Source organism: Gopherus evgoodei, chromosome 6 (genome assembly GCF_007399415.2).
Source record: "Gopherus evgoodei ecotype Sinaloan lineage chromosome 6, rGopEvg1_v1.p, whole genome shotgun sequence".
Lineage (NCBI taxonomy): Eukaryota > Metazoa > Chordata > Testudines > Testudinidae > Gopherus > Gopherus evgoodei.
In genome coordinates this window covers 75565050-75590737 of record NC_044327.1, presented here as the reverse complement: position 1 = coordinate 75590737, position 25688 = coordinate 75565050, and the positions used below count along the sequence as shown (strand labels likewise).

The window sequence follows — 25688 nt, the reverse complement described above, 5'->3', positions numbered from 1 at the left end:
AGTCAAAATTATAAAAGTTAAAATTTAACATTCTAGTGAAAACAAAGCAGTTGCATTTTGTGAGTAGTTTTAAATGTTACATTATATGAGTGTTACAATTCACAAGGTTGCATTTTGCGAGTATTTACTGCAATGTGAATTATAATAATGTAATATGTGATTTTGATTGAAGTTTGTTCTTTAAATTTTTATTTGTATATGTTCTAAAAGAATAAATGTTTTCTTTTCCTGTTCCAGGTTTGATTTGTATACCAGGATGGGTATATATGTGGTTTTTTTATGCACATTAATACAAATCCCATGTAAAGATTTTTAGCCGGTCCACCCTTGCTGGGAGGCCCAAAATTTTTTTTTCACTGGAGCCCAAACCTGCTCTTGGTGGCCCTGCATTCAAGTGTACTAGCCAAAAGCTTTAAATAAATTCATTGTTACTAGGTGATTCTGTAGCCAACAGTGGATTCTGGGAGTACAGAACTGCAGGCTGCATTATGTAGTCTATTACTACTAATAGGTCTGTAGTGTGGCAGAATCCTAACCCCAGTAAAAAAGGTGTCACAAGTCATTGACACCAGGACAAACAGAGGTCAAAACCATTTTACTTAAGCTATTCTTACAGAATCAGGTCTCTACATTCCAGGGCAGATTTTGGCCTCTAATAATTTGAAAGCATTAACCACCTTTTTAGATTGATATTTCTGTGCCCTTTTATGGGCCACCTGGATGATTTTCATTTGTCCCCTGAAGTGTTTTTATATATTTTAATTATTTTAGTAAATAATTGTTGTTAGCACACTTCAATGACAGCATTTCTTATTGACAAGGTTCAGCATTTGTGGGCTTTTGGGAATGTCCAAGTTTTAAGGAGTGATTAGAAAGGAGAGAGCAAGCATTTGCTATACCACAATAAGGAGGTCATTCCAGGTGTAGGGGGTGGCATGAAAGAGGAACAAAAAAAAGAGTCAGAAGAGACATAAATATGGTGCATTATGCCCCTGCAAAATGGTATGTATTCTATTTAAGCCATCAGAGTTTCTACACGACACTTCTCATTTTTCCAATCTTGATCAAATATTTACATTGCTGTCTGAGAGCAAAACCATAAGTAAGCTCTTTTTTGGTCTTATGTGACTGATAGACGTTACATTAAAAAGAAAGCTCACAGTAGCTGAACTGTAGACTAAATGACCTACTAAAGAATGAATTCTACAATTTTCTGAATCCAGAGAACACAGTGGAAGTTTTTTTGAAAAGATAGCAGACCTTCCTGTCAAAGGCATTTACACCTGATGTGTTATCTGCAGTTCTGCATGGAGGGCTGATGCACTAGCATGCCCCCCATCTTCACACCAAATGTGTCATCTGCGCAAAAGAACTGTGTAGCCAGCCACCATATGTTCCCAGTTTACATGCCAGGCAAAACAAGCATTTAATACTGAAATGAATCATCATTTTGCATAGCTGTACAAATCCTACAAGGAAACTACTGGCATTGTGAGAACCCCCATCAGAACAATATTCTTGTGTCTACACACATAGAATCATAGATTATTATTAGGGTTGGAAGGGACCTCAGTAGATCATCTAGTCCAACCCCCTGCTCAAAGCAGGACCAATCCCCAAATCCCTAAATGGCCCTCTCCAGGACTGAACTCACAACCCTGGGTTTAGCCAGCCAATGCTCAAACCATACATGCAACAAAATACTTGAGGCTAGATTTAATCAATATTAAATATTCTGTGATACACAGCAAAGAATCTAAAGAAATGCAGAAGTTCATATTGTTTCCTACATAAAGTTCATTACACTGATGGGCATTTACCATTTTTGATATTCACAAATGGCATTTTGTGTAAGTCAAAGCTTTGAATGTTACTTCAGAGTTCCTCATTTATGCTGTAGGTTACAGAGTTTCTGTGCACTGGTGGGAAAAAATATGTAGTAGCTCTTCTGGAGGGTGCTAATGGTTATGCAGTCAGCTACCAAAAGTAAGGTGTTTAGACCCGTTTGAAACAGAATTTCAATTCCTATTATCTACATTATTAGAATGTTCCCATTGTTATTCTGCATTAAGTAATCTCATGAAGCTGTACTACAGTACCTGAATCTTTAACATTAGCAGTGTGATAATTTCAAAAGACTATCTGCTACCATGCAGCTGGAACTTGCATTGTTAATTTAAAAAAAACAAATACAAAACACACCACACACACACAACCCAAACCCCTCTTAGACTTGGTGTCTTCATCAAGATTATAGTTCTAAGATAGTGTTTCCACAATTCTTTTGTATGCTCTAGAAAGATGCAACATCATGCATATCCATTCTCTTCACACCTGCCAATTTCCATGGTATACCAATGTTATTTTCATAAACGCACAGTGTAATATTCAAGAAGCAGATCTCACCCCATGACATCTTGAGACTCAAATAGCGTTTATTTTAATATCAACTGGGTACAAAACAAGAGAAGCAAAACAAGGATCAAATGTTCATAGCTCTATAATTTTAATAAAAGTAATTAATTGTAATCACACATTTCTTGCAGAGGAAGTTCTCAGCCAAGCAAAAGAGGGAGAACAAACTCCACACTGGTACAGAAATAGCAGAAAGCAGAAGGAAGAAGTGCCATTTCTTCCTCCTGCTCCCAGATTCTTAGGATCATCCCCTTTAATTTCCATAGGCTCTCCTGCTGTGGGCTCCCTTTCTGCTGTGTTTCTATGGGTATTGGTACTGATAAAGTCTAATTGACTAACTTTCTTTCTTTCCCTATCCACATTCTAAATTACTATATTATTCCATTTTTCTGACCAGACCCCAGACAAAAGTAGAAAGCCATCCTTTATTTTCTCCTGCCTAGAAAGTAGCTTGTTTGGTCCTTGAGAATTTAGAGCTGTTTCTTTGGTAGAATCACAAACTCCTTAGCTAGTGCTCAAATTACAGTATGAGCAGAATTCCAAACTTCTGGGGAAAAAAAGCAATCTAGGAATCTCTTAAAAGGACTTTTATTACTGAATGATGCAGAAAATACTCCTGAGGGAATTCTGCACCAAAAAATTACAAATTCAGCAAATTGTCAAAATATTATATAATCATACCAGTTTCAATTATTTTGGAAATTTATTTCAAAATACCTGCCAGCAAGTATGTCTGAAACAATACAGGCACACATTAACATTCTCCTAGGTATAGGGTGTCTTTAACTCTCTACAACAGAGGTTCTCAAACTGTGGTCCACAGATCACCAGTGGTCCATGAATCACCAGATTCAGGTGATCCGCGGATAGTTCCCTCTGAGGGCTGGTCTACACTAGGAGGCGGGATCGATCTAAGATATGCAACTTCAACTATGTGAATAACGCAGCTGAAGTCGAAGTATCTTAGATCGAGTTACCTACCATCTTCACGGCGCGGGATCGACGTCCGTGGCTCCCCGTCGACTCTGCTACTGCCATTCGCATTGGTGGAGTTCCGGAGTCGACAGGAGCGCGTTTGGGGATCGATATATCGCGTCTCATCTAGATGCAATAAATCGATCCCTGAGAAATCAATTGCTACGCACCTATATGGCCGGTAGTGAAGACGTACCCTGAGGTGCATGCCTGGGCAGCCGTACACACCTCACCTAATTAATGGAGCCGCGCATTAATTTGGTGCCTGGACTCTGAAGAAGATGCGCATGTTAGGTGAGGTGGTGGCCTTGGGGGAGAGGGGGAAATTTGGGACATGCAGGGCTGCAGCAGCCAGAGAAAGAGGCGACTTAACCCAGCTCCAGGTCTGCAGGTGCCGGGGAGATAAAGGCCCTCCCTCACTGCAGCAGCCCCCAAGCTGAGACTGGGAAGAAGACCCACCTCCTTCCCAGTCCCAGCTCAGGGGCTGCCACAGCAGCGGAAAAGGTAAGAATTAGAAAGTTAAGACTACTGATATTAAAATAGGAAGTGTTTGCTTTTATTTGTAGAACAAAATAAGTTTTTATATAGGTCTTATATCCAAAGTTCTTTACAATAGTTAGCAAATGTTAGAAAGAACATTTGGAAAGATCATTAAGTGGTCCGCTGAGACTCTCAGCAAGTTTCAATTTGTCCGCAAAAAAAAAAAAGTTTTAGAACCACTGCCCTACAACAACCCATTTCCTGTTTCTCTATCCCCTCCCCTCCAGAGCCCAACTGGAGAGGGGTCAGAGACTCACACCCTTCTCCACCCACCCCACCGCGCCCCCCCCAGAGCCCAGCCGTGGGTGTCTGAGCCCAGCACTCAGGTGCTTGTGTGAACACGACCAATCCATACTAGAATCACGATTCAAGCAGTTTGATTTATCAAACAGCTGGTGATTCAGACATGCTCACAGAAGTCGGAGATAGCCAGAAAACTAGTGCTTTATGGCAGCGATTCTCAAAGTTCATTGCACCATAATCCCCTTCTGACGAACATTGCTACACAACCCCAGGAAGGGGGACCAAAGCCTGAGCCCTCCTGAGCCTTGTTGCCCCAGGCAGGGGAGAGCAGAGCCAGAGCCTCACCACCTCAGGGAGAGGGGGCAAAGCCAAAGCCCAAGGGCTTCAGTTCCAGGTGGGGGGGGCCTATAACCTGGGCCCCACTGCCCGGGGCTATGGCTCCAGGCGGTGGGACTTGGGCTTCAGCAAGTCTAATTCCAGCCCTAGTGATCCTATTAAAACATAGTCATGGCCCACTTTGGGGTTCTGACCCACAGTTTGAGAACTGTGGCCTTAAGCTTTTCTATAAAAGTATTATCCTAAGGAAGACTAATCTAGTTTTGAGCTGAATGTCTTAATTGGATACAGTGTTGTAGCCATGTTGGTCCAAAGATATTAGACACATAAGCTGGGTGACCTAAAGAAAAGCTCTTTGGAACTTAAAAGCTTGTCTCTCTCACAACCACACATTGGTCCAATAAAAGATATTAACTCACCCACCTTATCCCGGTAGTTGGATATACTGTAATATGAGCTTATGCAAGTATTTTTGTGTTTGTTTAAGGTTCCAAAACACTTAATATTTTTCTGAATCAAAAGAATCAAACTGGTGGGGAAAAATATCTAGCAGAATCTCTGATGAACTCTGATGAATTAGGTTTGTAAAATAACAAATTGATTATACTGATTATAGAGCAGGATTTCCCTGTCTGGCTCTATAGTTAAGGCTGAAGCCATCTTTGCAGTATATGCCAAATGTTCAACCCTCCTTTGAATTTCTCCAACCAACCAACCCCCCAGAAATTGTACATGTCACATCTCATGTCTCATCCCAGGATACCACTATTTTTTCTTTTAGGGATGGGGAGAAGACATCAAAGAGATTTTTCAAGTTCCAGTGTATACAAATATCCTAATCATACTTAGCTCATTAAACCAAACTCCAAATTCATTTTGTGGGCCTTGCTCAGGAAAATTTAGTCTTGTTTTCTTTAAATAGGGAGAAGATGTTAATGGGAAAGTTACAAAGACATGAAGATTTGGTTTTACATGTACCTGAAGCAAAGTTTAGAACATTAACAATATAAGTTCTCATAAATAAGATGACCTACTGCTTCTGCTGCCTCCAGGCTTTGTTATACAGCAGCTAGTCTGAACCCTAGGTAGGTGATGTAAAATATGGGGAAGTATGGAGGGCCTGAACTCTTTAAAAAAAAAAAAGGGGGGGGGGAGGGTAAGGGCATATAATGAGGAGGGCAGATGACCAGGAAGAACATCTACTGAAGGGAAGGAAGGAGGTGAACATAAAGTTGTACTCTGATCTTCGAATGGGAGGAAAGGTCAGGGTGAGGATGCATGGAAGGGATGGTCACCTGACATAGCATGAAGATGGTGTGGATGTTTGAGGAGCACAAAAGAAGAAGCGTAAGAGGCTCCAAGCAGTTTCAGGGAAATGTGATCAGAATGGCAGGGATGCAGGGGACCAGAGTGGTACGATGAACAAGGGTGTTCAGGGGACTAGGTTGGTCACAAAGTTAGAGGAAGGGCATAGAAGGCATGGAAAGACGATGCAAAGAACCAGGTAGGTACAGAGCAGGACAGGGAAAGTCACTCTTTCTGAGCTAGCATTTTGTTTGTGAATCCATACACATTCTTTCCTCTGACATAGGATTGAGATAGTATTTTTACATTTAATACTGCTTCTAAGAATTTAGATTCAACAGAATATTAAAAGCATGCATTTTGTTAGAAGATTATTAGCATACCAAGTGCAAAGTGGGGGTTTAATTTATTTTTTAATATTAACTTTTATATCTCATCTGATTGCATATCAGATCAATTCAATGGTGAAATGTCATCTATAATAATGGGCAGTACTGGTCAATGCACAAATGATACTGCACAACTAGAGGAGGTTCAAAGAAAGAAATTAATAAAAAGGTGACATGATAAAAGTACTGGTATATAAAATAATTAATGGTATAGAACAGGCAGACTGGGAATTTCTGTTCTCATTCTCATCAACACAAAAACAAGGAAACAGTCAATTAAATTTTAAAAAGGTAGCAAGTTCAAAATTGATAAGGGTAACATACATAACTAGTTAGACTCATAGCTTCAACAACTGTCTGTGGTAAAGTAAAATCAATAACTTTTGAATGCCCTATCCAATAGATTTCAAATTTTCCAGGAATATGGTAGGCATCAGTGGGAAGAACCCAATTGATTTTGGTGAAAATTGGAAAACCAGAAAAGGAAAATGGGGGACATGTGCAGCCTCTGGCTTTTAGTTAGTAGTCCCAGCAGCTTCAACTGCATCTACAAAGATATGTCTACGCTGCAGCTGGGAGTGTGACTCTGAGCACCAGTAGACAGACTTGCACTAGTTCCACTTGAGCAAACATGCTAAAAAAATAGTGTGGATGTTGCAGCCTGGGGCCAGCAGCTCAGGCTAGCCACCAGACTCCAAACTTACCTGACCACTTGGATCTGAGCTGTAGTGGCTATCCCAAGCCACAGGCCATACCTTAACATCCACAGTGCTGTTTTTAGTGTTCTGTCTTAAGTCTGGGCTGGGAAGCACACTCCAAGCTACTGTGTAGACATACTCAAATTGCCTATAGACAAACTAATCTGATTGTGTAGCCATTAACACCTTTCAACACAACATTATCCCCCAGGTCATCTCAGTTTAACACACTGAATTCCTTATCTCCTAGACAAAAAATAATGGAGGGAAAGGGGGATAATGGGGCAATAGGAGAGCATGCAGAGTGCCTGAAACATAGGGAAGGTGGTGCACAGGGAGTTTGGGACAGGAGAATGGAAGAGCCCCTGGTGCAAGCAATGAGTTCAGCCTACAGAAGCAACAGAGCATGCAACCCCCTAGTCATAATTAATTATAAAAAATTTGGAAGGGATGGTAAACATTGCTTAACTATCATCAATAAAGATGATACCTAATGGAGCGGTGGGGGCAGATTATCTCATATCTGCTTACTATAGAGTTCTTACACCTTCCTCCGAAGCATCTGGTTCTGGCCACTGTTAAACAGAATACTGGACATTGGGTTTGATCCACTATAGCAATTCCTACATTCCTTTGTCGATGGCAGCTTTGGGAGAGCTCTATTTCTTAAGTATGCAATTCTAATAGTTATAATGCAGAAGAGTAGCATAGAGCTACATCTTATTGGCTGGTATAAGGGACAGCTCATTGCTATGCTAAAAATTCAGCAGTCACCACGACTAGACACCCAGCTATTATACATTGTAATCAATTTGGCAGATAAAGGCTTCCACTTATAAGAAAGACATCATGGAATGCCCAGCAGCTATCAAATGAGAACACCATTTCAAGTATAAATCATGCTACTCTTAAAGACAGAGCAAGAATTCAATTACAAGTTCAAAACAGTGGTTCTAAACAATCGAATTAAAAAGTATAAAGCACCAAATGATTGCCAGCCAGCCAGAGGGACAAAGTGGGTGGGATAATATCTTTTATTGGGCCAGCTTCTATTGGTAAAACTGACAAGCTTTCAAGCTACACAGAGCTCTTCTTCAGATCCAGTCATCATTTCAACTGACTGGAAGATTCAGGACACTGCTTCTCCTCCTTTACTGAAGCTAATGTTAATGCACCATTCATTCATCACTCTTCCTAGGAAAATTAATTTAAAAGAGCATAGTGTGGATTTAGTACCACTATAAAAAAATAACATTGAAAATCATGTTATAAAGGATATTCCAAGTGCTCCCAAATCCAATTTTGTATTACAAGATGTCATTCTATAGGATAGCATTAGTGTGGCTGAAGGAACCATCTTTGAACAAATCAAAGGCTTCTGATACAAACTGTTTTAATAACACATGTCAAGAACAAATATTGGAGCACAATTAAATGAACAAAAGTCTGTATGTATTTTAAATTTAAGCAACAAAATATCTGCAAAGCTGATTTAAAAGAATCAGATCTGTTGGATGGGATGCAATATTACCAACCCCAAAAGTTTAAAAATCAAATCAGACTCCAAGAAGATTATGATATTGACTCAGAAGTCCTCAGATTTTAACAGACAGGTTATATTGTGTTATTTTGGTTTGTCCTTTGGTTTTTGAATCCCCTTTGTGATCATACATGTGCATGCATGGGGGAGGGCAGGGCAGACATCTGGGGCACTTCTGGCCAGTCACAGGCTTGCTCACTGATTGCCTTAAGGTGTGGTGCCTCCAGCTTCTCCCCAAACCCAAAACTTCTAATTAATTCTGGCCCCATCCCCAGATCTACCTATTTCCAAGCCCATCACTTAATTATGCATTTCACTGAGCTCACCACTCCCCCATCCCACCCCCACCAGTTTCCCTCCTTCCATCCCACATCTGTCCTTGCTCCTACAAGAATTCTTTGCTCCTTCTCCCAGGCCCAAGGGGCAGTTGCAGCAGCATCCCTTCTCAGGCTTGAAGGGGGACAGTTACAGGGGCTGCACACCCTCTCCCTTCTCTGTCCCTGAAACATCAGGCCTGGGAAAGGAGGAGAGAACAGACTAGCCCATTATGCACAGGAGGGGTGTGGGTAAGGAGGGAGCAGAGCTGCTGGGCTCTTTCTGCTCTCTCCTCCCCTCATGTCAGAATGGTATAAGCTACTCTCTACCCTCTGGCCCCTACCCAAAAATTCCTGCCAACTCTCATGAGAGAAAATTGAGTCTGTCCTCTGCAGCAGATGGCTGCTCTTCCCAGGAGGTGTGGAAGTGGAGAAGGCATCAAAGCACAAGGGGCTTTCCCTTGTGATGGGATGGAAACGGGGAGGTGAGAAAGTGGGAGGAGTTGGCTGGAGCTGCTCACCTGACATGGAGACTGGCCCAAGCAGGGCCCAAAGTCATGAGAGCTGGTAACATTATTAATGAGTTAAATGATTGGACTGGACCATACAGCCTTTCACCTCTAGCAAATCTGTTAAATACTGGCCCAGCTAAGTAGTAACCAAAACTAAGTGGGGCAAGGAGATTGTTCCTTAGCTGATGCTGAAGGCACATTGGTGAGGTAGTGTTGGAAAGTTTGCACTGCTATTATATCACTCCGTGGATCAACTGGACACTTAATTCTCAGGTGCTATTAAGTTTTAGGATTAGTCATTCCTAATGGGAGCCTTACATGTAAGCTAAAATATTCATTACATTGTTTTAGAAGAATCCCATAACCAACACTTCTCCAGAAAGTTTCAATTATTAGGAGGCAACTAATAATGAATTCTTGTTTTAAGGCATACACACAGTGAAAGCTGTAAGATAATGAGCAAAAAACCCTTCAGACTTTATTGTGTACTCCTTTGAGCCAAGCATTTTTACTATTGTGATGAAAAGATAGCTATAGTATGTAGTATCATGGATGTGTGAAAATGCTTGTAAATAGTTTAAAAAAAAAAAAAAAGCCTTACTATATTTTGCATGAAGATATGCCTTTTTGTTAACAGCATTATTTCCTGTCATAGCAAAGCAAAAAAAGATCTAAAAGGATACAAATCACTGTCAGCAGACCTAAGTTACATCCTAACATGGTACTCAGCTAGTCTTAAGGGTGGACTCTACAAAGAAGTTAAGAGCCTAAATTGCTCTATGGATTCTACCTTTAGTTCTTACCTAAAGGAATCCACAAAATTGGGTTTTTGAAGAATCATTCAAAGTCTGAATAAACAAACAGCGTGTGCATGCTCAGTAACATTCGGTATATAATCTAGATATAGAAATCTGCAGCCATACCACTTTGTGTTATTAGTGAGAGATCTGATGGGCTATGAGAAGCATGATGGTTAGGGTACTTGGATGGTATTGGGAAATTGCTAATAAATACCCACTTGCTGCAGGAAGTGATGTGAGTTAGTAGGTGACACTCTTCCCCTTGACTTTCCATACTGAAGTGTTTTTTGTACTATTACAAGGTACTGTGCAGCTGGCAGTGCCATTTTCTGGCTAAGATGTAAACAAAACAGACCATTTGTAATCTTATGTGTTTAAAGATCTCTCTGACTTCATAAGAGATAGGGTGTTACCCCTGTCCTCACTAAATGCCAAATCAAGTAATTGCATTTGGCCTATCTAGAATTCACTCTACATTTTAATTTGGGTATAGGATGCTTCTAAAATATTTGAGACTGATTCTTCTCTCCCAGCTATGTGAAATTAGTGCAACTCCAACTCCTGTTTTACATTGATATGAGAGAGAGAGAGAGAGAGAGAGAGAATCAGACCCCTGGCTATGTTCCAACTCACAGCAGAATGCATTTCTGTGGCAGGTGAAGTGATCCTTTTATGTATTTCCCAAGGCGATGAGACTTTAATCGATGAACATTTGTAAAGTACTACAAGATCCCTGGATGAAAAGTACTAGTGGAATACAAATTAGACTATTACCCTTTCAGTATATTTTGCTATTTAACTCGCAGTCTGATGTTAAAAACAGTACTCCAAAAAAAGTTTTTTTAATACATTTTTCTAGCAGCACTGTTACTGAATTTACACCACGATGCACAGTAAAGTATTTGCAAAGAGTTATGCAAGCCCCTGCCAGGCATCATTAGCTGTTATGAGGCCAGTTCAATACTGTCCAAAGGTTTTGTTTAAAATAAAGTGACTAGCTCAAGCCACTTCCTAAAAATCTTATCCTATCACCCCAGGCCAGGTTTTAAGAATTTAAAGTTTTCACTGGTTTAATTTGGGCTCCTGAACCAAACATATTCCACCAAGATGATTCTACCCACAGACTATATCTTTCACAATTTCTGTCCATTTCATAAATACATGATGTATGTAAATGTAACACCCTTTTCTAAAAGAACGCCAACACAAAACACCATGCAGAAGTGAGTGGGGGAATAATTATAATTTGTGTAGTCACAAGTCTGTCACAGCCATAAGTACTGGAACTATGGGTGCTTTCACACCCCCTGGCTTGAAGTGGTTTCCATTATATAAAGGGTTTACAGTTTGATTCAATAGCTCTCAGCACACACAACCCACTATAAAAATTGTTCTAGCATCCCTGGTCACAGCTAGATTTCCCTCTCTCTTTATAGAGAATGCAAATAACTACTTTTATTTTTAAAGCTTATAACATTGGGGACTTACTATTATTTAATTAAAATAGTCTAATCCATAACATTATATAAATCACTGAGGTCTGGAATCAGTAACAAAATTAGAACTTAAGAGACAAATTCTGTCCTCAGATGTGCATATAGAGGCAGGGCCAGCTCCAGCTTTTTTGCCACCCCAAGCCGTGAAGAGAAAAAAAAAGCCGCCATCAGCGGCACTTTGGCGATTTGGGACTGAGGGACCTGCTGCCAAAGACCTGCACGTGACGCCCCCTTCCATGGGCCGCCCCAAGCACCAGCTTGCTGCGCTGGTTCCTGGAGCCGGCCCTGCATAGACGTCTCACTGAAGCCTTGTGGAGCTCCACAGAAATGCATCCCAGGGCAAAATCTAGTATTTGATAGTACACTGTGCCATACCACAAAACAAAACAGTTAATTTAGGAGTACTTAATGAAGCTGTATGATTCATAGATTCCATGGATAGAAGGGACCATTGTGATCACTAGTCTGACCTCCTGTACAAAACACAGGCTACAGAATTTCCCCAAAATAATTCCTAGGTAAGATCTTTTATAAAAGCCTCCAGTCCTGACTTAATTGTCAGTGAAGCAGAATCCACCATGACCCTTGGTAATTTGTTCTAATGGTCAATTACTCACTATTAAATATTTACCCCTTATTTTCAGCCCAAATTTGTCTAGTTTCAGCTTCCAGCCAGTGGACCCTGTTGCACCTTTCTCTGATAGATTGAAGACCTCATAATTAAATATTTGTTCCCCATGTAGGTACTTACAGACTAATCAACTCTTCCCTTAACCCTCTCTTTGTTAAGATAAATAGATTGAGCTCTTTAAAACTATCACGATAAGGCATGCTTTCTAATCATTCTCATGGCTCTTTTCCAAACTCTCTCCAATTTATCACCATCCTTCTTCAATTGTGAGCACCAGAGCTGGACACAATATTCCAGCAGCACATTAAGGTGTGCCAAATACAGAGGTAAAATAACTTCTCTATTCCTACTCAAGAATCCCTTGTTTATGCATCCAAAGATTATATTGGATCTTTTGGCCAGCATCACACAGCGCTTATATTCAGCTAATATCCACTTTTCCCCCTAAATATTTTTCAGAATCACAAAATGGGAGATTCTATCCTGTGAAAGAGTAAGTATGGCCAACATTATTTGTTCCCAGATGTATTAAAATACAGCTTGCTTCCGCCCCACTTATCAGGTGATCCAGATCACTATCAGTTGACTTGTCTTCTTCCTCATTTACCATTCCAATTATTGTGTCATCTGCAAACTTTATCAGTGACAATTTTAGATTTTCTTACATGTCATTGATAAAGTGTTTGAGAGTCGAGCCAAGAACCAATCCCTGCAGGACCCCACTAGAGACATAGTCCATTTTAAAAACTGTGTGTGCTGACATTTTTAAGTGCTAAAAAGCACTTTTCTTTGCAATGAAATGATAGCCAGAGATGATTCCTACTTAGAGTTCTAACAACTTTTCTATATGCACTTCACCATAATGGCAGTGTAGGCTGCTGCCTTGTCTCCCCCAGCCCAGGAGGGAAACACACCACAACCTGAGTCTGGATGAGGTCCTTTTCCTCAGGGCTTCATTTATGGGTGCCATTAACGGTCTTCAGCAAAAAAAAAAACAACACACCACAACAAAAACAGTTCAGTAGCTAAACCATTTCACTGGCACACGTCTTCCTTGTTGGACCCTTACTACTCCTGGCAGTTTTCCCCAGTCCTCCCACAGGCAACATACTGGGACACCTGCTATTTAAGGACTTATGCATTCCAGAACTTAACCCAAAATCCAGCATGCTTCCTGTAGCTCTCTTTTCTTCTTTCAGCCTTTATAGCAATCACCTAGACCCTTCCCAGTTGGGACTGATAATGCCCTCTACCAGGGCCAAACAGCTGTCCTTATACGGTTGACTGGCCACAGACTCTTAAAGAGGCAGATGACTCCATCATAGGCAAGATGAAGCTCAGAGAAAAAAAAAATCCTAAAAGTCTACCATAGTAACATATTGCTTTAGACCTTTCACTTTAAACTGTAGATCAAGCATGAATTTAAAAAACAGTACCTACGGAGCACACATGGAACAGTTCTACAGTAACAAACCGTATTCTTTGCCATGCCTTGCTGGCCAAAGGAGTTAATCCCCTTGTTAAAAAATGTTTCCTTATAAATGCTATTGTTATAGAAAATAAGAGATTCAGCAATGATCACTGAAGAACTTGGCTAACTACCATGCTGTAAGAATTGTGGTAAAACATTGTATAAGGCTTTTTTGTAAATACAACTGTATTCAATTCAACTTTCACAAGTACTACTGTAATTTTGCTAAAAACAGGAAAGGGAAAGATATGGGATTGCAATATCTAAAGATAAAAGTAACCTGTTTACCCCACACCATGTTCCAATCCTGAATTTCTAATGAGTCATTCATTCCCCCAAATGCAATTTTTTTTTTTAGTGGGGGGGAAGCAGGTAAATCACAACCCCATAACTACAAAGATTTCAAGCGGGGGGGAAATGAAAGTTCAAAATAAATGAGGTTATGGAGGACAAGAAGAGTTGCTAGCTGGCTTTGAAATGTCTCTGCTCTGGTTACCCCACCCCAGAGGATGGGGAAGAAATTTAAATACTAGCCAGCCAATTTTGCAAGTGATCCACTTTGAAAACTCCAGGAACCAGCTTTAGTTAATTATAAGCACAAGTGAAATTACACTTGATTAAATATGGTTGTAGTATACTGTCTTTTGATTTTAAGATCAATTATAAAGTGCATACAGTTAAAAGTATTGTGAAGTAAGACACACATCAAAGATACAGTCTAAAAGATGAGAAGCAGACAAATACAGCTCATGCTGCTAAAGGGAACATCTTCTGTCAGAACTGCATAACTGGAGGTGATTCCAGAATCAAGACTCATCCACTGGTAACATTAAAGACCTAGGGAAAGAGAGAGCCTTCAGAAATTGCAACAGCTTTCTGAAGAGAGGAAATCTTTAGCAACAGTTCCTTTATCTTACACTTTTCTGTTAACTGATAGGAGGTTCTCTTGGCCCAAACTCATGCCCTCTGGTTTTTCTCTGGTATCCCAAAAAGTAAATTGTTGCCTCTTGCCATGCCTGGCTGGGGAGACACATGGAGGACAGTATAGGAACTCAGTTGGGTCCACCTGAACTTAGGAGAACACTACTGTAAAAACTGGCTCCTCTTCCTCTAACAGCCATTCATGACAGCCCAGAAGATGGGGGGGGGGGAAAGAAGCTGAGAACAAATGACCAGTTACAGCTCCCCAGTAGTTAAACAGGATTGAAACAGGAGGAGATGATTACTACACTAGACAAGAGAGCACTCGATAGAGAGCACCGATTATCCAAGCCAGGGCAAGGAGGGAACCCTCCCTCCGCTTTTAGCAGAGAAGTAGTTGTGCTCCCTCTACTTACTCTAACCTCCGCAGCTCACTAGCTTACATCAGCTAGCTAAAATTGCTGGGACTTAGGTCAAGCAGAGGAAGTGGAACAGGGCAAAGAATAGACATGAAGTATTGACTGTGGTTTCTTGACCTTGTGAAATAATATCACATTCATTCCTTATGCTGAAAAGATATGACACCACTTACCTAAGCCATGATCCTGCAAAGAGAGCTCAGCAGGTACACCCCCCTACACCAATGCAGCTATTTGTGCAGAATCAGGGCATTAGATTTTAACTCCTCAGGTCAGGGACTGCATCTTTATTCTCCTGGTGAGGGGTCATGCACACTGATAGTGTAGACAAATTAAATAATTAATAATAGATTGTCTAAAAGGTAAAAAACAACTGTTCTTGCTAATTAAAGATGAAATGTGCCCAAGACCATGTCCTCTAATTAATTGTAAAGCTACAATACTTGTACATTTTTTTTTGAAGAGTCATATTTCTATATTCCTGGTTTTTACTGTGGAACTATGACAACTTCTACAAGTAAAGGGCCCAGTGATACAAGGTACTGAACAAAGTACTTTTGTTTTTTCTCCCTAAATTATACATGGTTATATTCATTAATACTTTAAGGCAGGAGGTGAGGAGGGGGAAAAAATCAATCCTGAAGTTATTCCACACACAGAACTCTGATCAACTTTAATGGGACTCATATGCTCTGTATCAGATCCATTAATCAGAGACTATCTGATATAAATGGGCATTCTTTCATTGATTGAGTTTATGACTTGATTCTGTTTTATAGGCTGACTCTGATATTACTCTCTGTCGTATAACTCCACTGAAGCCAGTAAAATTAAATTGCTGTATGTGACAGTAGGATGATGCCTTTAAGGTTTGCTTTTTTGCCTTTGCTATTTTAGAAATGTGAGAATCTGCTATTTGAAATTCAGCTTCCATTTCTTTGAAAGGTTATTGTCTTGACTGAATGTCCTACAAGTGCCCAAACACAATATTTTAGGGAGTTTTTATTTATTCAGCTAACTAAAAAATTATGAGCAGTGCCACAACTACTGTATTGATTTTTATTGCCACAAACATTAGAAGTAAACAAACAAGCAATAAATTATGTCCTTGCAGTGCAAGCACAGCCTGAGTGAATCCTACAAGCTAGAGAATGTATCTAGACTTATTAGAAAACCCTATATTTCATTAATGAGACCAAAGTTAGAAAGAAGCCACTAACTCCGCACAGGGCCCCACTGCTGGAGCCCTCAACTCAGCTTCATTTTCAGGTCCCCCCTTCGAGATCCAGCCAAGAAAAACAACACTCTCTCTCTTATCTCCCCTTGTTTCTCATTATTTTTTTCCTTCATCCTCCTCCTATATTAAGTAATGGGAAGTTAATGAAAATAAAGTGAGGTACCTTGATTGGGGTAGGGGTACTGGAGGGGGACAGCACTTACCTCAGGTGGCTCCCAAAACAACCGGCACACACATCTCTCTAGCAGCAGCTTCTAGGTGTGTCCGGAGGGAGGGAGGGGTGCAGAGGCTCTCTACACACCACTGCCCATAGGCACCATCCCTGCAGCTCCCATTGGCCAGGAACTGCAGACAATGGGAGCTGCGGTGTCAGGGCAGGGGCATCATGTGGGGAGAGACACACAGACACACAGGGGGCCACCTTAGCCCTACTGCTGGCTTGTCTCTACACTCCCCTTGAAGGGAGGTGGTGAGCAGGTCTGGGTAGCACATGGAGCTGCCTCCTCTCCCCACTAGGGGCGCGCAGAGACATGCCAGCAGCAGGCCACTTCCGAGAGCAGTGTGGGGCTACTGGCCACAGCATGCAAGCAGCCTGCCTGAGCCCTGCTACACCACCGTCCGGGACTGGGAGGCAGGTTGTCAGACATTTGTCCTGCATTTTGGGGGCCCTATGTCACCGCATGGTTTGTTTCATAGTGAATCCACTCCTGGGCACCAGTCTACTTTGCTTACTTGACACTGTTTTACAAATGTTATGACCCAGCCTCTTAAAGTGACCTTCTCCCTCTTGACAAAACTTAACATTGCAAAACATATGAAAAATGTATATAGTTCCTTTGCCAAAGCATCAATTTAAGCAGAACAATGTTGAGAAATATTTTCATGTTTATCATGAGAATGTTTTTAAATTGCCAAATATAGTAGACTGTAAAAAGGGTAAAATATATCCCAGCTGTTGTAATTATATAACTCATGTAATCCAGAGCAGTGGAGGGACACCTACAGTTGTATTTAAAATTAAATAAATTGTATTGCATTTTATAGAACTTCCTCATGAAATTCAGCTTTTTACACAAGAACCACCCATTCATTATCTGCAATATTTTGTCCTGGTTTTGACCAAGTCTAGGCATGATACCATGTCTTCCTCCCTAAATTTTCCCAAACTAAAATTATCACCCAATTAAAGAAAATTTCCACTCATTCCAAAGAGTTAACTTTTTTAAAAGTTAGTCCTTGTAATGATCTTCAATGAGAAAGTCACTGAAGAGAAATATCCATTTTATAAACGCTTGCTTAGAAGTGAGTTTGATTCTGATATCAAGAAGCCAAAGTAACTTAACAAGTTTCCTGATCTCTCTCAAACACTGGGAAGCTATATAAAGGCCTTGATTCAGCAGAGCACTTATGACTCAATGAAGTCAATAGGACTGAGACATATGGTTAAAGTTAAGCTTAGGCTTTGATTCTGCACAGATTTTTGTAAATAATGAACTTTTATACATGAGAAGTCCCATTGATTTCAATGGCATAAAGTTCAGAACACACAAGTCTTTGCAGAATCAGGGCCAGAATTTGTTCAGTGCTGACTAAATCAAATATACACACACTTTATAGATTCTTCCTGACACTCAAAAATTAAAGTGCACCTTTTAATTCAGTTACTCATTTCTTCCATAGCTAAAGATCAAAGAAGCATGATATATTTTTGTACCATATTGTCACAATTATTTCTGCAGAAGTATTTGATTGCTAAGACATACACTAACTCCAGAGTGACTCACATATCCTGAACTTTTCTACTAGAGAATCCATTGTAGGAGTCGACAGATCTATCAACAAGCATCATCACTTAACTTCAAAGCGATCACTCTTACGGCTGTCAGTTTGAACAACACCTTCTCCAAAAATGAGAAAAAATGACTATTTCAGCCTGAAATTACTGCAGTAGGCGTGAAATATTTGCTAGCAGTGTCTGACAAATATTCAGCAAGTTCATATATATATGTATGTATTTAGAAATAACTTGTATTATCACAGATGCTATTTGTGCTCCTGATATTTGTACATATGCACAAAACAGGTTCACTTTTCTATATTATGCGAAAAAAAAGTTACCTAACAAAAGCAGTGCCAATAAATTAAAGTAAATGGGGCACATCAGTCTGGAACAGACACAGGGCTTTCCTACATGGGAAAATTACACAAGTATAAGATAGGGTGTGAATTTAAACCACTTGAGTTATACCGGTATAACTCCCTGTGAATGCTCTTATGAGGGTATGGGAATGCCTTTCTGATTTAGCTTATGTCATTGCCTTTTTGTGGTGTAGTTTAAACCAATTCCATTCTTATTCCAGAACAAGAGCACCAACATGGTGGAGTTACACCAGTATGATTATAGCAATTTAACTATACTGGTGTAGTTTATCAGGGCAACTGGAAAAGTTTCCTGTGTAGACAACCCCATAGTGAGGCATACAGAATTATTTTAGAAGTGCTACTGTCATGACATGCCCTGATATCACCAGTATGTTTGATTAACAGATTACTCCTGAAAAGGCCCAGATCCTACAACCACTTACAGGTGTTTAACTTTTAATTCAAAGTTTTATGAGCCTATGTAATTAAATGGGACTACTTACATGCATGAAATTACACACAATGCAGTCGACCTGTGGAACTCTTTGTCAAAGGATGTTGTGAAGGCCAAGACCATAACAGGACTCAAAAAAAGAACCAGATATGTTCGTAAAGAATAAGTCCATCAATGACTATTAGCCAGGATGGGCAAGGATGGAAAACGATGCTCTATTTGCCAGAACCTCAGAACAGGTGACATGGGATGGATCACTTGATGACTACCTGTTCTATTCATTCCCTCTGAAGCACCTGGCATTGGCTGCTGTTGGAAGACGGCATATTAGGCTTGATGGACCATTAGTCTGATCCAATATGGCCATTTTTATATTCTTAGTAAGTGGCTGTAGGATCAGAGCCAGAGTTTGTGTTCCCCAGTCACAACTTTTCTAAGACTTCAAAAGCTACAAGCCAACCTATGAACGTGGAACCTTACGCCTACACATTTCATATAACAGGATCGAAACCTAGAAGATGTACAGTTAGCATTATACAAGGCACAATCCCCAAATACATACACAAAACTTCAATTTTTGTTAATGGTAATTTGGCATGAATAAAGGACTTCAGATTTACACACAGAAGAAGGTGGCCCACAGTGGGGGAGGGGAGCCCATTTTGCTTTTAATTAATTATTTCCTTATAATGTCCCCTGGGGAGACAGATCAGCATTGTATGTTGCTAATGTTGTTGTAGATATGGCTGCATGTTTCTTGGCTGCATCTTACCCAACCCCAGCAAACCGTGGAAAAAGGGGTGGGGAGGTGGGAGGTCAGCTAGGCAGGGGATTACAAAACTGGTGAGACGGTGAAGGCCAGCGAGGGGGAAAACAGAGTCTTGCATTCCTGAAGCTGGTGTGTTTTGGGAAAACTGAGGACGCCACAGAAAGCCAGTTTGGATTGGTACAAAGAGCACAAGGAACAGAGGTCCCTGAATGAAATGCCAAAAGAACCCAGGATTTAAGAACACTGCCGAGAGCGAAAGCAAGTCTGAGATCACAGTGGACCCTGGATGACCCGTGCACATGACAAGAATGCCCATCCACCCTTGGCCCCCCTTCCCCCTTCTTCCTACATTACACCCAGGCTTGGCCAGCCTCAGGTAGTGCAAGTGTACGTATGAAAGTGGGTTAGGGCTTGGGGCACTAATGCTTTCTTCCTTCCTCTGAGTGACATGGGGAACCCCCAGCACTCTCTACTGTTGTTTTATTAATAAAAACTTAAAACTTAGACACTTGGTGTCCTCCCTCATCTTGTCCCCTAACAATCCTGTGGCCTCAGCCTGATTACCTGAGACCTCAGACAGACTGGTAACAAATCTGTCACAACACAAGCCAGGAAATCAGAATGATATTCAAATCATTTGTACTGTGAAGAGAGAAGACCATTCAGTGCACCAGATGGTGGTGTTAATTACTTTGCCCCACCTGATATCCTTGACAATCACCTCTACACTCACTTTTCCTCTTAATTACACTGTGCCCCCTGTATATTCAATTTAAACAGTGGCGCAAACACACGCTCCTCCCACAGCTTGAGGCTCTCCCTCGTGTGTGCACGTGCAAGACACACAGCTGACAAGAGTGAAGCTTACACCTCTTCTCTCTCAAGCAAGTTTGCCTCCCTTTCTAGGGCGTTTTAAGTGAGCTGGGTTTACCTGCACCTCCTGAGGAGCCAGAGCCTGACTTTCCTCTGCCCTGCACCTGCTCTCCCATTAACACCTTTTCAGAGGGGAGGGAATGGGAATGCTACCGACGCAAGAGACGCCCTGTTTCCCGCCCACACTTCAGCCAAGCTGCGGGGCAGTGGGGACTCAGGCCCTGAGCGTGGCCCCGGGGGGCGCTCTGCCGGTCGCCAGTCCCGCGGCTCCGGTGGACCTCCCGCGAAGGGTCCACCGCCGGAGCCGGCAGAGCGCCCCCGCGGCATGCCGCCCCAAGCACGCACTTGGCGTGCTGGGGCCTGGAGCCGCCCCTTCAGCCGGAGCTGTCAGTGGTACCGGGGTGGGAAGATGAACTCACCGCGCTGCCCTCGGCTCCCTCGTCCTCGCTGCGCTCGGCGCTGGGCTCGTCCTGCAGTAACTGCTCCAGGCAGGTGGTGCCGGGCAGAGAGGAGCTCTTCTGGTGGGACAGGTGTGCCGCGGGCCGGCGTCCCTCCTCCCCGCTTGCCTTGGCAGCGGGGGGCAGCGGCGAGGAGGAGGCGGCGCAGGAGGAGGCGGCAGGGCCGTCAGGGCGGCCGGGTGGCTGCTGCCCCTTGCCCTGGTGGAGCAGGTGCTCGCGGAGGCGGCGCAGGGCGGAGGCGGGCTCGCCGCCCGGCTCTAGCGGCTCGGCCGAGGAGCAGCACAGGTTGGGCTGGGAGGAGGAGAAGACGCGGTCCAGCACCTGCTTCCGCCTCTTGAAGCCGCTCCACCTAGCGCCGGGCAGCGGGTCTCCCTTGCTGCCACCCGGAGGAGCAGCGGCCGAGGGCTGGGGCTCTGCAGTGCGGCGCTCCGCGCCGGACCGGCCGCTCCTGGCTTTGCTGCCCAGCTGCAGGTTCTTCCAGAGCCGGGCCTGGAAGGAAGCCGCAGGCTCGGGCTCGCTGGGCTTGTCTCCAGCAGCAGCCCGCGGCTCCATCCTTTTCCTCTCGCCTCCACTCCCCCGCGGGCCGCGGCTCCTACTGCGGCGGAGGCTGCGGGAGCAACAGCAGCAGAGCCCGCTGGAGCCCGGCCGCTTCAGTCCAGCTCCGCCTGGCGAGGAAGCTGCATCCGCCGCTACTGCGGGATGCGCACGGGGGCTGCCGCCTCGTAATGCTGCTGCAGCAGCACCGGCTCTTTCCACGGGCTGGCTGCCAGCGGGCGCAGCAGCTTGATCGGCCAAACAGGCGGCACCAAAGTTTACCTGCCTTCCTTGTCCTAATACCCTTCTTGCGGCTGTGGGCGGTTTTCACTGCCCGCGGGAGCTGGCTGGGGCGGGGGGGTTAACAAACACGTGTGCGGTCATGGGGCAAACCCAAAACAGAAAAAAAAAATCATCGCTTCAGATCAGGATGGAAAGTTTGTAACGACAAATCCGCAGATAGCAGCCCGCTACCGCCAGGGGACTATGAACTCAGACAGCCCTGCTGCAACTGCGCGGACTGGGGATGAGCTCCCTCCCAGATGTTACTGCAAATGCTTTTATCACGACGCCAACCGTGAAAATTAAGAGTTTAGTGAGGGATGTTGATTGATTAGCTCACTGTAGTCACAGTCGCAGGGGATGATCCGTGAGTGGCTTGTCACCGTACGCATCCAAAGTTGTAATATAAGCGGGATCTCCCTGCCTCCTGCTGCCCTTTCCCCACCTGACTGTATTTGCATTTGTCACAAGTCTCTGTCAGAGAGAGATTATAACAATTAGCAGATACTACCATTTAACCAGTAGGTATGGCAACTAGAAAAATGACTGCAATCCTGTGGTTCATTGTAGGCTAGTTCCGGGAAGTGGGGGGAATTAAAGGTACAGCATCTATATGTAGACTAAAATAGCGTTTAGGGGTTAAGATTTCCATTTATAGCACGAATGTGTCTGCTACTTGCTCCCTATTTCCCACCCACACCACGATGTGCAGGTAGGACCGGGCTGGATCTGAGGTCTGGGACCTGTTCCGCACGATTAAACTTGAGCTGCTGCACTGCCAAAGGTTTTCCTTCCAGATCTCTCTGCCTGTCCTGCATTGGTCTCATGTGTGTAAGGGTTAGTTTGCTCACGACGGGAACTGGGCTTTTGCATATGGGGACTTTGACTGAGGAAATTAATCTGAAATCTCATTTGATGGAAAGGCTGAAACAGATTATTTTTGTGCCAGGCACACTTCCTTGGGGATAAGCCTTTAATTCTCTATGCCTCTGGCGGTATTTTACCGTAACATTCTCTTCCTAATAGAAAGTGTGAGTTCCTGAAAGCAAATGTTAGTAATAAAATGAAAGAGGAATATTACAGCTACCTCTACTCTCATGTTCCCACGGGGTATCAAAGTAAATCACCAAATGGATCCCTTCAGGGAGGAAGAGAATAAAGGCTGTAAATAGAGATAAATTTTACCTCATTTGACTTGTTTCAGGTTCTGGACTTTTCAACGTGGATCATTATGAATACCTGACCTATTCTCCCAATAGTATTTTCTCTAAACACATTCACAGAAGTGTCACTGTTGAAAGTGACACCATGGAAGTGATGTTGGAGCAATAATTATTTAAAATGGCTGATGCAGTAACAATCCCAGACATCACAGAAAACACTGACCTAAGTACACAATTTATCCAGGGATACATCTTCTGGTTTGTGCTATATCCATATCCAGCCTTACTTTTTTGAAGGTATGAGAAAAATCATCTAGTGGGTTCCAATTTTCAGAAAAACAACCAGTAAAAAAAATTCTTTATAACAAGAAAAGAGATGTAAAAAACACCAATAAATAAATACATTAAATTACACTTAATTAGGCAGTGTTTCTAAAGGCCAGTTGGTTCTAGGCTATAAGAGAGACAAGGTGCTCTGAGAGCCCTGTGCAGCTAGAAAGCTTGTCTCTCTCAACAACAGAAGTTGGTCCTATAAAAGATATTACCTCTCCCATCTTGTCTTTTATTACATTGAATTGTCTGTTCCTATTGCAACACACAGCATGTAGGTAAATAACAGAACAACAATCAGGGATTAGCTCTCAGTACAGTTTTGGATCTCTCTGAAGCTTTGTTTGTTTATTTATTTAAAAAGTTGAGAGAGTCAAATGGTGCATTTTAGAACTGCGTTCCACCATCACCCACAAAGGTAAAGTAAGGAAGTACATAAAAGGCCAGATCCTCACCTCGTGTGCCTCAGTGTAGCTTTATTGACATCACTAATGTACACTAACTGAGAATCTGGCCCTGAGTATTAAGGACACTTGCTGAAATTTCTTCTACTTTTTACATTAAACAGTAAGTCTAATGAGTATGTTGCTAATGTAATACATAACAAAGTTTTTTTGATGTAAATCCAACATGTGGTAATGGTGATTTATAGTACTCAGCAAAATGATAAGGCCAGAAACTCAACTTGCTGCATCCCAGAAAATGAGAAAGAGAAGATGTCCTGTCAGAATAAAAGAAAGCAATTATACAGGAGGAAATGTCATATAGGACCAGGTTTTCAGTAATGTTTTGCCTACAGAATATACAGGTACAAACAGCTGCACTTTCAAAATACATAATGACAAGGTGCAAAATTGCATATGCAAATACCTGTACATGTTTTGCAAATGTAGCTTCCAGTTTGCATATGAAAACATATTTTGCAAATTGTCTTCAGCACCTCTGAAAATCTGGTCACTAAAATCACTCTTGACACATGTCAAAATTCCTAAGAGAAGGAGAAAACAAAAAGACAAGAGTTAATGCTAAAAACCTAGCAACCAAGACAAACTTAATTGTTTAACCACAATAGCCAGAATACAAAGCCAGGAATATTTAACATAAGGATTCAGACTAACATCCAAAAAGACAAATGGCAAGAAATAAATTTATTTTTGCCCTTACTTTTCACTGTCTGAACTCTGGATGACTGGTTAGGTAACTGGCTGCTGAACTGCTACAATTCCAGGCCAGCCCTAAATTACAAGTAGATCATTCATCTGCCTAGAATGAATTAAACGTGGGCAGGCTCTTTGCTGTCTTTCCAAAACCATATTTACATAACAGGAGTTGACCAGTGACTAACCTGGACTGCTCCCTAGTAATCTTGCTTTCTTTGAAGCCATTGCCTAGATTCCCATTAAATTCAGTCAGAGCAGAGTTGATCACCACTTTGGAGTAATAATCATGCAAACTCATGTGGTATAAGAGTGGTAGCCATTTTAGTCGGTATCAGCAAAAACAACGAGGAGTCCTTGTGGCACTGTAGAGACTAAAAATATATTCGGGCATAAACTTGCATGGGCTCAAACTCATTTCATCAGCTGCATGGAGTGAAAAATACAGTAAGCAGAATATTTATTATAGCACATGAAAAGCAAGGATGTGCTGGCTGCTGCTTCCCACAGTTCCCATTGGCCGGGAACGGTGAACCACAGCCACTGGGAGTTGCGGGCAAACCCAGCAAATGTAAACAAACTGTCTGGTGGCCTGCCAGCAGATTACCCTGATGGGTCACATGCAGCCCACAGGCTGCCCACCACAGATGAAAAGGTTCCAACCCTGCTGATGAACTATGTAGGTGTGACTATGATGGATTCCACATGATGTAATTTTTGCTTTTTCAGTTTGCTTTTTTAAAAACCTATGAAATTATACCTAAAAAATGTTAAAAGAACATTATTGCAAAGTCAAGCACTCAAAAGTTAGGAAATGCTAGAATTAAGGTTGCCTGGGCAACGTAAATTTGGCTGGCTATGCATTAACAGTTGTTAATTACATGATCATATATTACTTTTTTCTACAGGACCCCTCCCTCATTCAGTGCACAGGATGGACCTGCTATGGGGAGGAATCTGTGAAGGTTGTACGGTGAAGAAGACTCTTGTCTGAAGGGCCATGTCTCATTTTTTGCAGAAGTTGGAAGGTGTGTAGTGAAAGGTCTTGTGAGTCAGGCTGTTTAATTACAGCAATTTACACCATCCTCCGAGTTAAGCAGATCCAAGATTGGAAGGCAGTTTAATGATCCATGGCAAAATTGCAAGAAGTCATGATGGCATAATCTGACATTAATCAGAAGCAACTCATCATAAACAGGTCCATAAGAAAGGGAGTTATTGCACATGTGGAATTCTCTGAGCTAAATCACCTTTTGAAACCTTATTCTAAATCTGGAAGAAGGA

The 25688-nt window shown here is 42.2% G+C and overlaps 1 protein-coding gene across 1 annotated transcript in view; it reads right to left on the bottom strand.

Annotated features, from left to right (window-relative positions):
- MCTP1 (multiple C2 and transmembrane domain containing 1) overlaps positions 1-22104 on the bottom strand; it is a 548019-nt gene extending 525915 nt beyond the window's left edge. Inside the window, exon 1 of the mRNA XM_030567942.1 lies at positions 20900-22104. Coding sequence (XP_030423802.1) covers positions 20900-21490 — 591 coding nt within the window. The 5' untranslated portion in view covers positions 21491-22104. The remainder of the gene's footprint in view (positions 1-20899) is intronic.
- Between the last annotated feature and the right edge of the window lie 3584 nt (positions 22105-25688).